Consider the following 14,095-nt stretch of genomic DNA (forward strand, 5'->3'; position numbering starts at 1 on the left):
GCAGCTATGAGAAAATCCCCAAACTTAAGAATCAGTCCCAAACTCAATTTTTAACACTTCAAAAAAAAAAAAAATAAGGCCAGGCTTCCCTGGTGGCTCAGTGGTTAAGAATCCGCCTGCCAATGCGGGGGACACGGGCTCGAGCCCTGGTCTGGGAAGATCCCACATGCCGCGGAGCAACTAAGCCCGTGCACCACAACTACTGAGCCTGTGCTCTAGAGCCCACGAGCCACAACGACTAAGCCCGTGAGCCACAACTACTGAAGCCCACGTGCCAAGAGCCCGTGCTCCGCAACAAGAGAAGCCACCGCGATGAGAAGCCCGCGCACCGCAGCGAAGAGTAGCCCCCGCTCGCCGCAACTAGAGAAAGTCCGTGTGTAGCAACAAAGACCCAATGCAGCCAAAAAATAATTTTTTAAAAAAAAAGGCCAAGTTCCAATTATTTTTACAGTACAAAAATTTTATTTTTTGTTAGGATAATTTAAAGTTTAAAACTGAAGTAGACATATTCATTTTACAAACAAGATATTCTTTCATAAGTAAGACCATTAAAAACAGTAAACAAAAAAGCTGTCTTTACAAAAAGCTCTGTGCATAGCAACTTTATACTGTATATAACTGACAAAGCAAAACGATAAAATGAAACTATACAGTTTGAAAATGAGACCTTACTGTACAAAAGGTAGAGAAGGGGATGGTTTTTAAACCATGCATATTGAAATGTGCAAAGAAAAACGGGGGGGAAAATACGATGCTATAACAAAAAATGAGATAAATAATGAAGTAAGTTGTCCCTTTAAGTGAAAAATCTTAACACAGCTCCTTTTACAAAGATAGGATAGAATTTGTAGTAACCTATAGAAATACGTATTCCAAGTGGCACAAAAATAACCTGGGACCGGAATGATTTAACAGCAATGACTAAAGAGGACAGAGTAGCTTTGTTTTTAATTTATTAGTACACTAAAACTCATCCTTACACACATTTGTACACTTAAATAGATCTGTCACTGCTGAGGTTCTAGCTGAATGGTCAAGGATGTCTGGTATTTAGTTACACACATTTTTCGGTGTAAAGCTACCAAGAAATTCTACAATCATTTTGAAGACAGTACTGCACTCATCTTCATGCAAGAGCAAACTTCACAGATTCTAAAAGCAATGCTACTTAAACAAAAACATTTCCTTATGTTGGACTGGCTCAAACCCAGGTCTAAACATGCTTAATTTTGTTCTGCTTTCACTTTTGGATGGTGACGTCTGTCACCACACTCTTCCTCTCCCATCCCGTTTTTCACTGGGGAACATTCTCTCGTGTGTTTCCCTGTTTTTTCGGTGCTTTAAGCCCTGACTAGGAGGGACAGGGGTGGTCAGCAGGAATTACAAGTATGCCAGGTTTCCAAACCCTTGGATTATCGTGTGCGTAGAAATACTATTTGGGTCCTATTGGGCAGTTCTAGAATGGATTAAAGGCAAACAAGACCACTGGGGGTTGAATAGGTGTGAGCACATGGAAGGGAGGCTGAATTTCTGAAGTTGTCCAAAATTGGCTCAGATGCACGAAACGTGTTTTTCCAGCAGAGCTGCATCCGTTGCTAATAGAACCCCGACCAAGAAGCCCAGACTGAAGTCTGCATAGAGACTGTACTGTGGTGCTAGTGAGTCAGCAAGGAGAACCCTGGTCTGGAAAAAAAAAATGACATCCTTGTTGGCAATCCAGATAATTCTGGATACATCTCCAGGATCGCACAGGCTTTCAAGACTTTACTCCATGTTAGCAGTTCCTGCAAGGCTTCTCCCGCTAAGAGCTAGTCCCAGAACTTACGAGTGCCTGTCGCAGGCCTGGGGAAATGCGTTGCTTGGAACACAGTTGCCCCTACTCTCTGACCCTGCCAAGAATCTAGGTGTCCATTTCTTTGAAGATCAGAAGAGAGATTAGGGCTTTTAACATGCCTCTTCTGTACCCCGTCACATTCTTGCCTGGAAAGCGTGTCAAGTTGAATACATATTTTTTTTCTTCAAGTGAGTTTAATGCCAAGAAAGGGGAAATCTGCAGCGAGAAGAAAGGATGTGGACATCCTAAGATTGACGATGAAGAGTCCAAGAAACAGAGTCACCGTCTTCAAATCAAGTTTCGGAAGTTCTGTGGGGCTTAAAGCTCTGTGCTGAACCAGGTAACCAAAGAGGAGGGGGGGGGGCTCTGAAAGGGAGATTCCACAGAGGCCACTTGGTTGGGAAAGTCACATGGCTTTGGCTGTCTTTAAGGTGAGACCCGTCTTTCCCTGGGATGCAAAGCCGGGGACACACTAAAACACGGGAATTCTCTGCACTGCTCAGGGGAGAATGTTGAACACTAATATAAATTTTAAAAATTACGTATTCACGAAGAGTGAATACCTAAAGGGACATGTAGACTATTTAGAAAGCAGACGGAGCTGGGAATGGATTGATGGGTTTGAGTATTCGTGTACGTGCATGGACTTGCATCACTGTTTCTGCATCGGGTTGTTCTACATAAGATACATGTTCTTGCCTGTGGGTCAGTAAAATGATGGAAAAAGAGGGGGATGCGGGATGGGGGATAAGAGTCTAGTAAGTAACTGCAGTAATAATCACACACCTTTTAAACTTGTTACTACATGTTTGCATCACTTCCATTTTACATCAGGAAGAGAGATTCCTCTCTCTTCCAAAAAGGTCTTAATTTCTACCTCTACTTACAATAAGTTACACGTTTATTTATTTAAATAATTGTAAAACATTTTAAAATTTTTCCCTTTTTTTGTTTTTTTTTTGTTTGTTTTTTAAAGAGATTAAACTATAAGCAAACACACATACAACAACATTTCATCATTCAATTCAGGTTTCATTTTAAGAAAGTCTTCCATGCTGGTACCCTGTTTTGTTCAATTTTTTTTCCTGCATAAACTAAATTGGTATCTGAAAGGCTTCATAGAAAATAGAAACTTTCAACTTTTTTTTTTCCTACAAAGAAAAACAAATAGTATCCAAAATATTAAGCATGAATCGTTTGCCAATTTTTTTTTCTTAAATATTTTACAAACATAGGAAGGTGGTTCTCATAATGTTCATAACAAAGAATTGCATTTCTGCTCTTAGCACTGACTACGTCAATGACATCTTTTGTCCTTGTTCCCAAGAGGGTCAGTTTGTGTAGTTACCGTCAGAGCTACACAAGAAATGTGAGACCAGGTAAGAGGCAGCTCCTTGCAAACCCAGATCTGTCCATCATGTTCACTTGGGGCACAACTTTCCCCAGAGAGCTCCTAGTGCTTTCTTCATTATTGGTCCATCAGAGTGAGCAGTTTTGTGCTATAAGAAAGCAGTTCTTCCTCTTCTTTACATCGGGGGCACGACAAGTCCGGTCATGGCTGCAAGGGAAGAGTGGCACAGGCATGAGACTTAGAGATTCTTTGCATTAAGGTCTAGAAACCAGAGAGAGGGGCGGGGCCTGGGATGGACAGCCTGGTACCATCCAGGGCGACGGTGCCCTCAGCTGATACGGGAACCCATTTTCTCCAGGTCTGGTCTAGCAGGCAGCCAATGAGAGGCACCGAAGCCTTACTGAATCACTGAAACATAAACAAAGCTTGTTGAAGTTTTGCTTGGGAGGCCGAAACTTACGTTTTGCTTTGCATTAGTTGTATACATGACGTAAGAGACATAACCATGTAAACTAAATTGTAATATATGTCTAATATATTTTTCACTATTAGACTAAAATAATTTCTAGATTATATGGTTGGGAGAGGAAAATAAATTCCAGGTGCCAAGCCTATTGAGTTACTTACTAGGCATCGTTTATAACAAATCGGACTTTCTATCCATCCTAGCTGAAATTGGATGAGTTGTTTTTTTTTTTTGTTTTCCTAGCTAGCTCATCTTCCTTTGGGGCTCACTGCTGTGTGTGATGTCCATTCACTAAGGGATGCTGATCCACTGGAACAAAAGACAATTTAGTTCCTAATTTGGGAGTCACCCCAGTCTCTGCTCTTCACCCCCAATCCAAGCGCGGTGTCCAGCGCCCCTGTGTCAAGAGGATATGGAAAATGCCTGTCTGGGTGGCATCAGGTCCAAGGTTTCCCCTCGATATATGAGAAATAAAGCAGCATCAGCACAGTGTGGAAAAATCACACAGCAAAACGCAACCCTCTGGCCTTGGCTTTCGGGTGATGAACCCATCGGATCTTCACATTCTTGGAAACCGGCAGAATAGTTTCCTTGTGTCCAGACTTCACACTGCATCTAGAATTTGGCCCTGTGAGTTTTGCTGTCTAAGCCTCATCTAGAGGGCTTATCAAACATCACGGAAGCATTTTCCTGAACCGTGCTCACTAACCTGATAAGCAAATGGACAAAATTCTTCCTGCTTCTTCCAACCTCTCTCTCTCTCTCTCTCTCCCCCTCCCTCCCTCCTTCCCTCCTCTCTCCCCCACCCCTCCCTTCCCCTCGCCCTCTCCTCTTCCCTTCCCTCCCTCTACCTCGTCTCCCTGCCAGCCAGTCTTCTTGGGCAACATTGTCAGCCATCTATTTCCCTGACCATACAGCCTTTATTGAATGTTTGTGAGATCCAGATTAAGGTCTTACACAGCGAGCAAACCCTTAATTATTTCTGCCTGTATTACTATATATTGAATCGATGTAACTTTTCAATAAAGGCAGTTCAATTCTGGACACTCCCCAGTGATTTGGAGATATAGCAACCCTGGTAATTATCCCAGAGTGTAGGGGGTATTTTATTTTATTCTTTTTTTTTTTTTTTCCTGGAGGGAGCTGGAAAACGAATCTGGCACATAGTGCATATACTATTATCTCGGCGATCTATACTCATCAACTGTGAATGCCTGATAAATGAGGTAGAAGGTGAGGAAAATGAACACTGCCTGTATAGCTCCCCAGCAGTAGGTGTTGGGCTCGCGTTTCCAACTTTAACTTGTCTATTACACTTCAGACTCATCAGCCCCTTCCTTTTCCCGCGTCCTCAGAGAGTTAGCTAAGGAGCTTATTAAAAGGGCAGAGCCTCTCCAGGAACAAGACCCACTGCATCACTGAAGAACAGCGGGTTTCATGGCTTTTCCTTCTTCTGCTTCTCACACCAGGCACTGCGCGGGCCGCACGCTGCTCCGTGGTGACCCCGACCTTTTGCTTGTGGAAACCGTAGCCAACAGACAGAAAGCAGCAGTTACTTGGGAGACTCCTTAACTGCGCCTTGTCCAATTTCTTTTTGCCTTTGACATTTCATGGGAATGTAATAATCCCTCCTTGGTCCAGGTGGAAAGTTGGTACGGGCGAACGGTGAAGAGAGGACCTATACTACTTCTGTCCCCGGAGAGACAGCGGGCTGTCGCAGCGCAGGCTCTGGGGTCAAAACGTCTGCGTTCAAGTCATCAGTCCCTGGCCGTGTGGCCCTGGGCAAGCTCCTTAACTAAAACTGGTGATACCAGCATGACCTTCGCCTTTGGGTCACACGAGAGGCTGGAACAAGATAATTCCTGTAAGGCCCTTGGTTCGGCATCCTGCACGTGGGATCCAGGCACCGTCAGCGAGTCTCGGAGAGTGTTGGCGGCACAGTCCCCCTGCAGGTGACTAAGACCACCTCACCTTCGAGCAAGTGGAGAGAAGAAACTCCCTCTCAGCCTGTGACCACCCTCCACCTCAGGCCACGTTTACACTCACCCACTGTCCCTGAAGAGACGGAGCGCCCTGCCACCCAGCAGCCCTTCATTCAGTGATTGCAGGCAGTGCTTTCAAGATCAGCGTGGCTCTCTCCCTCTCTGCACCCAACGGGACACCTGGTGATGCTGGACCTTGAACTGCTAGTCACCGGCCCCAAATGAGGAAGAACCAGAGGGAAGGCTTCCGGAAGGCGTCCTTTGTCAGCTCCAGCCTCTCTCCGCTATACGAAACGTCCTTCACCTTTCCTACTTCTTCGCACACGTTGCTTCTCAACCACCTTGGGATTGAGCGATCAGTCCTCCTGCTCAACAGACTAGGAGGCTGAGGCTCTCAGATGATAAGTGACTGGTACGGATGCACTGGTACGGCCTGCGGTGTCCGCTGAAGTCGAGTTCCGTGTTCTTCCCACATCTTGGAGGTTTCTCCTCGGAATTCTCTCCTATTTCTCCACGCACTACTTTTGTGTTTTCACAGGTCTTCGTTGTTTCGTCTCCAGCTCCTAATTTAAGTGTCGTTGTCTCCTTCCCCTCCCCCTTCAGGTTAAAGTCGCCAGGGAAATTCGGAGGGAGTTGTAGGACCTCGAAGAGGCTCAGGACTTCTCAGTGACTCTACAGAAATGAACTAGAGCCCAGGACCTGAGTCTGTGTGTAGCCAACTCAATTGTCACTCCTGCACACACAGCTGAGAACGTGCTGCTCCCGCACTCCGTCACCGGTAGTGACAGAAGCTCGCGTGGCTGAGGACCCTTAGAGGGGCTCTTCTGGCTGTTTCAGCTGCTGCTGCCTGCACCAGGAAACCTTGCTGTGACCACACAGACCGTTCCAGCTCTTTGGGACAACTGCACCCTGACCAGGTGACACCACAGGGGCCCTTCTTGGCATGCAGCCACTAGCAGGGTGGGGATTCCAGGCCACGGCTGCCAGTGCGAACTCTGTCCTGGCCTCCCTGCGGGCTGCAAGCTGGACAGGCCCCACGGATGGGTCTCCCTGGACACCACGGGCCCAGAAGGGTCTCAGTCAACCAGCACCGCTCCCCTGACTCAGTCCCTGCGTGAGAGAGGGGCTGGGGGAGGGGTGGCAAGTGGCAGTCGAGTTGCACTTTTCTTCCTCAAAGTGAAGCTGCAAATATTTGCAGGAGTCGCCTGGAATGAAGGAAGGGCTGTACCCCTCCTGTCCTGCTCCTGCCCCTGCGCTCACCCTGGCCCCTAGTCTTTCCTGGGCCTCTCACTCTGCCTTTGCCCAGCGAAACCTGTATGGCCCCCGCCAGGTTTTTTTGTGTTTTTAAAAAAGTTTTCTTGGAGCCTAGTTGATTTACAGTGCTGTGTTAGTTTCTGCTGTACAGCACCGTGAATCAGTGATACATATACATATATCCACTCTTTCTGAGGTTCTTTTCCCACATAGGCCGTGACAGAGTATTGAGCAGAGTTCCCTGGGCTCTACAGTAGGTCCTTATTGGTCATCTGTTGTATATATAGTAGTGTGTATACGTCAACCCCAATCCCCCAATTGGATAAATATCCCTCCCCACCCTTACCCCCTGGTAACCGTAAGTTTGTTTTCTGCATCTGTAACTCTATTTCTGTTTCGTAGATAGGTACGAGTTCCTTTGTACCCTTTTTTTAGATTCCACATGTAAGCCATATCATACGATATTTGTCTTTCTCTTTCTGACTTACTTCACTCAGTATGACAGTCTCTAGGTCCATCCATGTTGCTGCAACCCTGCCAGGTTTAAGGGACATGACTAAAACCATAGTACTTAGAAGGGGGGTTCACATTGCTGACGGGGAGATAAGGAAGGGGAATATGCAGCGAAAATTCAACAGTTGTTTTCCTATCCCAGTCTGGAGGTGAAGCCATCGTGGGAAAAGTTCTGAGCATGTCCCCTAACGACAGGCTAGAAACCACTGGTCTTTGTTGGGAGGTGTGGCAGGTGGAGACGCATAGCTACAGGCTGAGCCTGTTTCTCTCTGGATCTGACATCTGGATAAAAAGCAAATACATATATATATATATATATATATATATATATTTTTTTTCCCTTCAAATATACAGATGTTTCCAACTATTCCCATGCTGAGCGGCATGTAGACCCAGCTGCTTTGTCTAGTTAGAAGCAAAAGAATTTTTAGGGGCTCTTCTGAGGGCTGGGCTTTCAACTCCTATTTCACAGTTTGTCTGTCAAGTCACTTGACTTCAAGGAGGTACCATCGCTCTAATGGCAGAATGTGTCAGGAACCTGACATACCTCCCAGAGCTGTGCTTGGCCACAACGGGCGACTGCACCCTCACGGGTGTCCCCAAAGGCTCGGGAGCCCCTACGCAATCATAAAGCCACGAGGCAGATGCCATTCCAGGGACAGCACAGCCCATTCGAGGCTCTGCTGACCTCAGAGGCTTTGATCCGCGAGGGGTTAACCAAACCTCTGCCCTCTTTGGTTTTATCCAGCATTGCTTGCCGTGAATGTTTTCATGTCAAGACGCAGGGAGCAGCCTAAAAATAATGTGGGTCGTTAAGCTCCCTGGCGTTCAGCAGTTTCCAATTTGCTCTTTTGCCATCAGCTGCCTCCCATTCACAATGAGATGATTAGATTCTCATGTACTCATCACATTTGTGCTATGTCATGTCATATTATATTTTAGGACATTGCTCAAAAGTGGGTTTGACGGGGGATATTAATGTTTGTTCTTAGACCCAGTATCTCTTTTTTTTTTTCCTTTCTTCCCTACCCCACCCCTGATCAGGCACCTGCTATCAATTTTGACCAGCATGTAACCAGAATCCTCAGAACTTGCTCGTTGCTCCCGATGGATCTTGTCCATTCGTGCCATGGGACCGGGAATGCAGTGCAGATGGCAGGCTGACTCGGTAAGCGGTCGTCACCATGTGGCATCTGCTGTGGTGGCCAGGCACCTTCTGGGAGATGGTGACGTGGCCTTGTGAAAAGCAGAGGTCTGGGGAGTCCAGTGCTCCTGGAGGGCATATACGACCCACCGTAGTGAACTTGCGTCCTTGCAGAGTTGTGCGACTTCGCTGTTATTCCCCCGTCTTGCTCTTGGATAGAGAACTAGCCCACTTGTACAAGTCACCCGGGTCTCGTGATGAAAACGCCAAAGCATCTCCTTGTCGGTAAATGGCTAGAGATACAGGAGGGTGCTGAGCCGTTTGCTCTTTACTCCGCCGACCCCGCGGCTCACGTGCCACGCTCATGCCCTAGGTGCCGCTGCGCTTACCTCTGAATCCATTCCCGCTGCCGCTGGAGCAAGCAGGTGAAGGGGAGCCTTGGGGCCTGATGACAGGGGCAAAGGCACTCTTCTGTTTGACAGCAGGAAAAACTGAAGAGGAAAATGGGAGGATGGAGGACGTGCTGGAAGATCCAACAGTGGGGCTTGATGACATGACTGGAAAGCAAACAAACGCACAATCCTTTTTTTAGAAAGAGAAACATCTAGGAGGTAAGTTCTTTCTTCAGTACATACAAGCCCTACACATTGACTGAGAAATTACGGGTTTATTCCAGGCATTGTTCCTGATTCCAGGGATTCAGAGAAGAAGTTGAATGTGACAGTGTCCCTGCCCTGTCCCATGGGAGGAGGAAACGAACAAAACAACAAATAGAGAGTCATTGTCCTACTGGAGGAGCGTACACGACGCTGAGATACAGCAGGCAGAGTGCCTTTCCGCCTGGAGGAGTCGGGAAAGTGTCAGCAGGAGATGAAATTGTGATAGGTCTTAGTCCACAAGTAGAAGCTCGACAAGAGAAGGCTAAGACCAACAACTGAAAATTTCTCGAGTCTGCTAAAAACCAGAAACCTCTTTTTTCACCCTAAAAAGTAGTCCTGTCTGGGAGCCACGTGCTTCCCCGGCAATTCGAAGGGCACCAGAGGTTTGACCTGTACGGTCGGCATCTCTGAGCGCACCATCTCTGTGGGCCACTTCCTCATTAAATGTAAAAGTTTATTAACATTTAAGAGGATACCTCCTTCTTCCTCTACTTTCAGAGCTCCTGGGAAATAAAGCTGCAAGTCAGCCTCCTCTGATGTGATGTGTAGAAAAAAATACCAATATTAACATTAAAGTGACGTAAAGGAAGCCAAGAAATAAGTGTTGTGGATTTCCAGGGAACATAAAAGGCAATTTACGCAACCAAGGGCCCCCCACGTCTTAATGTTAGACGCTCCACCAACTCACATCATACAAGAAGATAATCTTCTCCTAGGTCCAGCCTGCTCGAGAAAGGGGTAAACTTGAGTTCACAAGGGTAGAATTGTTCGAGATAGCGTTTTATAGTACAAGGTCAAGTTTCAGGGGCTCATTTTAGCATAATGTCCAGAATTCTGAACTGTCCAAGTCACATGACTTGGTAAAAGAATTACTGGCATGTAATGGCAAAGGCCACGACAAAGGCTAGGAGTGCTGACTTCTACTTCAGAGCATCAGTGGTCCAGATACTCCACAAAGTAAATCTGAAAGTGAGAACGTGAGTGCGAGTTATGGTTCAAAGACCAAGTACAAGGTGAATTGAAGGTCCAGTGTTCCGATATCCTGTGGAAGACTCCATCCCCATTTCCCCCCTCTCCATATAAAGATGGACTTTGGGCTGTGTTCACAAATTGCCTATATAAAGCAGTCATACAGCGTACCTCCAATATGATGTCTTTTACAGCCGTACAACAAACCAAAGACTTCAAAAAAAAAAAAAGAGCTTTATCTAAAAACTTCTTATCCTGAAGCGGTCCTGATTTAAAGGGCAGTGCAGACGGAAGCATCCGAATACATCTCGGTCTTTCCACAAGTAATATGAATCAAAAGAAAAGAAATGGTGGTATCGATATATATAGAAGGAATAAACAAGGTCCTACTGTGTAGCACGGGGAACTACATTCAGTATCCTATGATAAACCGTAATGGAAAAGAATATGAAAAAGAACGTATATATATGTATAACTGAGTCACTTTGCTGTACAGCAGTAATTAACACAACATTGTAATTCAACTATACGTCAATAAAAAAATTAATTAAAAAAGAAAAAATTGGAAAGGAGGGAAAAAAATCCTTAAAGAATCTCACGTAATACTTGAAGATGCAAATGAAGAAGAAATCTGGCTAATTCACTATTGTTATGGGAGAGGATACAGGTTTAAGCACTGAGAATGGATCTTATTTATAGTTCTAAGTCAATCTCCTCTTCTAGCCTTGGTTTTAGCATCAGTGAAATGTGTGTGTGTGAGCAGGGTGGGTGGGTGAGTCCTCTCCTCTTTCTGTAAGTCACAGAATCAGAGGCCAAAGGCTCAGGAGCCCGATTCTGACCATAATCCAATCTCTGCCGTACTATGGGACCCATGCGAGTACCAAAATGGCACCTTGGTTTCTGAGTCTGCAATAGCACAATCTCCCCTCATACACCACGATAGAGGAGGGTTTTGATAATGTGAATTAGAGACACACACACACACACACACACTCAATTCCATGTATGTTCAGCCTATGACTCACTTTTACAAATACTTCTTTTCTAGTAACAGACCTAAAAGCATGCTCAATAGCATGGCCACCTCTCAGTGGGAAAGGAGTCACTTCAAGCTTCATTCACCAAGTGGTGTAAAAGAATTGTTACAGAGTTGAATAAGCACAGAGCTGTAACATGCCCATTTAAAATATTTTTAACAGAATTTTTGTAAAATGTCAAATTACATCCAAATTTAAAATTTAATGCAGCTATAAAAAAATCCTAAAGGAAATTGTAATCTGTGTGTGTCAACAAACGTAACTTCTATGTTTCTCTATTTAAGACAACACCACTGTTAGAGCCAGAAAGTTTTGTTAAAAACATTTTTCTTAAGGAGGCATTTGTCTTAACAGATATTAAAACTCACGAGAAGCCTACACAAATGAAATCAGTGTTATACTAGCATAGAAATAGGCAGACAAGTCCTTGGCGAAAATAGAGTCCAGAAACAGACCTGAGGATACATGAGAATTAGAACTTAATAAAGGTGACATTTCAAATTAGTGGGGAAATAAACACATGGGAACAATATGCTAGCCATTTGGAGACAGAATTTAGAGTGCTTCCTCTTGTTGAACACGAAAGTAAATCTAAGTGGATTAAACAGTTATTTGTAAAAGCAAAATTATAAAGGAGCTAGTAGAAGAATTAGGAAGTTATGTGATTTACCTAATCCTTTCAACCCCAAAACCTAAACAGAACATCACAAGACATGACAAAAATATTTCTGTAGCACATACAGAAACGGCAAATGACAAATTAGGAAAAATATCTGTCATAATTATTTAGATATATTCAGATTCTCGGTAGCTAATAAGTTTTTATAAATTAATCAGAGAACATCCCACTAGAAAAATGGGCAAGGGGAGTGAAAAGGAATGTCACAGAAGGAAAAATGAAAATGACCAAAAGGCCTTTATAGACCTATAAATGGTCAAACCGATTAGTAATCATATGCACATTAAAACAGTAATGAGATGTTATTTTCCACTTGCCAAATTGATAAAGATTAAGAAAAAATTAAGAGGGCAGGGAAACAGATACTATTCCTTTTCTAAGGGGAGTACTAACCTCTCTGGAGAGACTTCAATAATATGTATCAAAGTATTTGAAAATGTGCATATTTTTAACCCAGTAATTTAATTTCTAGAAATTAATCCCAAGAAGATAATCATAAATTTGCAAAAAAAAAAAAAAAAAAAAATCCAAGGGCATTTTTACAGTCTTGAAACACTGGGAAATAAGTGAAGTGACCAGCAATAGGGTAAACTATATTGGGTCCATAAAATGGAACACTATGCAGACATTAAAACTAATATTGGAGAAGAATATTTAATGGCATGGAAAGATACGCCTCCTTAGATGACTAAAGCAGATTACATAATAACATAAACAACGAGCCCACTTTTACTTTTTAAAAAATACACAAAGCAAAAGTCTAGAAGGATGTGATATACATCCAAATTTTTTTTTTTTTTTTTTTGCGGTACGCGGGCCTCTCACTGTTGTGGCCTCTCCCGTTGCGGAGCACAGGCTCCGGACGCGCAGGCTCAGCGGCCATGGCTCACGGGCCCAGCCGCCCCGCGGCATGTGGGATCTTCCCGGACCGGGGCTCAAACCCGCGTCCCCTGCACCGGCAGGCGGACTCTCAACCACTGAGCCACCAGGGAAGCCCCACATCCAAATTTTTAATGACTATATCTGGCTGACAAAATTGAGGATTCTTAACATTTCTTTCTCTTGTCTATATTTTCAAAATTTCCTACAACGAACATGTATTACTTTTGATGTAGCAGAAAGCAGCAAAAGCTGTTAAAAGAAACGGAAAATTCTCTGTTTCTTTGGGATGTTAATGTGCCTCTTTGATCTCAGGCTGAACTGCCTGTAGACAAGGTTGCCTGTTACCTCTTCTTTCACAAATTGCTGGGAGAGGCTTGTTGATTGTAGTTAACTCTGCAGTGCAAACGCCACGCCTAATATCTGTTCTCCATTCTTGGGACACAGGTCTGCACTGATGGATTTTTATGGAGCCTAGCTTCATATCTGTGACTGAGAATTTTGCCATTTCTCTTCTGCTCTCTTTTTCATTGATCTTACTGCTGAAACCCATTAGCTGTGCATCAGAGCAGACGCTGTAATTTTCAAAATGTATCTATCCATAACTGCAAGGCGATACTTTTTGAAAGTTAACCATGGTTATCTCTGCATAGAAATAAAGTGTGTCATTTTTCTTTTCTTTTTTACATAGGCGTGCTTTTCAATGCGTCTACAGTGAGAAAGTTACAATTGTCATAAGGTATTTATTTTTTTTTCCTTTCTGAAGAAAAAGATAATAGAAATACACCAAAATATTAACGAGGTGGTTTTTTACAATGGGAGTATACTTTCTTTTAAAAACCATTTCCACATGTTGTAAATGTTCTACCATAATCATTTAACACTCTACGACAGAAAATGTCTTGATATTTATTTTTGAAAATATGAAAATATTGAGGCCTGGGACAGACTCTAAGACTATATAACTGAAGTAGGACTCCCTGAGGCCAGGTTGGATTCTGTCTGTATGGATCCTGTTCCAAACTTTGCATGTGCTTGGTGGCTATTCTACTTTGGAAGAAGTGGTCCCTTGGGTGTTGCAGGCTTGTTGAGTAGAACATCTTGGGGACACCAGAGTGTACTGTTTTAGGAAAGCTGATCACACATACTTGAAATTGAAAATTTCTCTGGACACCTCTCTCTCTCTGTGGATAGAGGCCAAAGTAAAAGCAAGCACTTCTAGCCCAGAAATCTCCGTGAACGTGGGGAGTTAAGGAAAAACCACTTTTCTTCTTCTAAGGATTGATTGGCTTGCACCGTCCCAGCTGGAACTCACCAGGCACACATCC

General features: G+C 44.1%; 1 protein-coding gene across 1 annotated transcript in view; it reads right to left on the reverse strand.

The window, feature by feature from the left end:
* Positions 1-447: 447 nt before the first annotated feature.
* The window catches only part of EBF2 (EBF transcription factor 2), a 203,375-nt gene continuing 189,727 nt past the window's right edge, over positions 448-14,095 (reverse strand). The window contains exons 15-16 of the mRNA XM_059071725.2: positions 8,934-9,101; positions 448-3,392 (exon numbers count right to left, since the gene is read on the reverse strand). Coding sequence (XP_058927708.1) covers positions 3,361-3,392; positions 8,934-9,101 — 200 coding nt within the window. The 3' untranslated portion in view covers positions 448-3,360. The remainder of the gene's footprint in view (positions 3,393-8,933; positions 9,102-14,095) is intronic.

Source organism: Kogia breviceps, chromosome 8, assembly GCF_026419965.1.
Source record: "Kogia breviceps isolate mKogBre1 chromosome 8, mKogBre1 haplotype 1, whole genome shotgun sequence".
In the NCBI taxonomy this organism is placed as follows: domain Eukaryota; kingdom Metazoa; phylum Chordata; class Mammalia; order Artiodactyla; family Physeteridae; genus Kogia; species Kogia breviceps.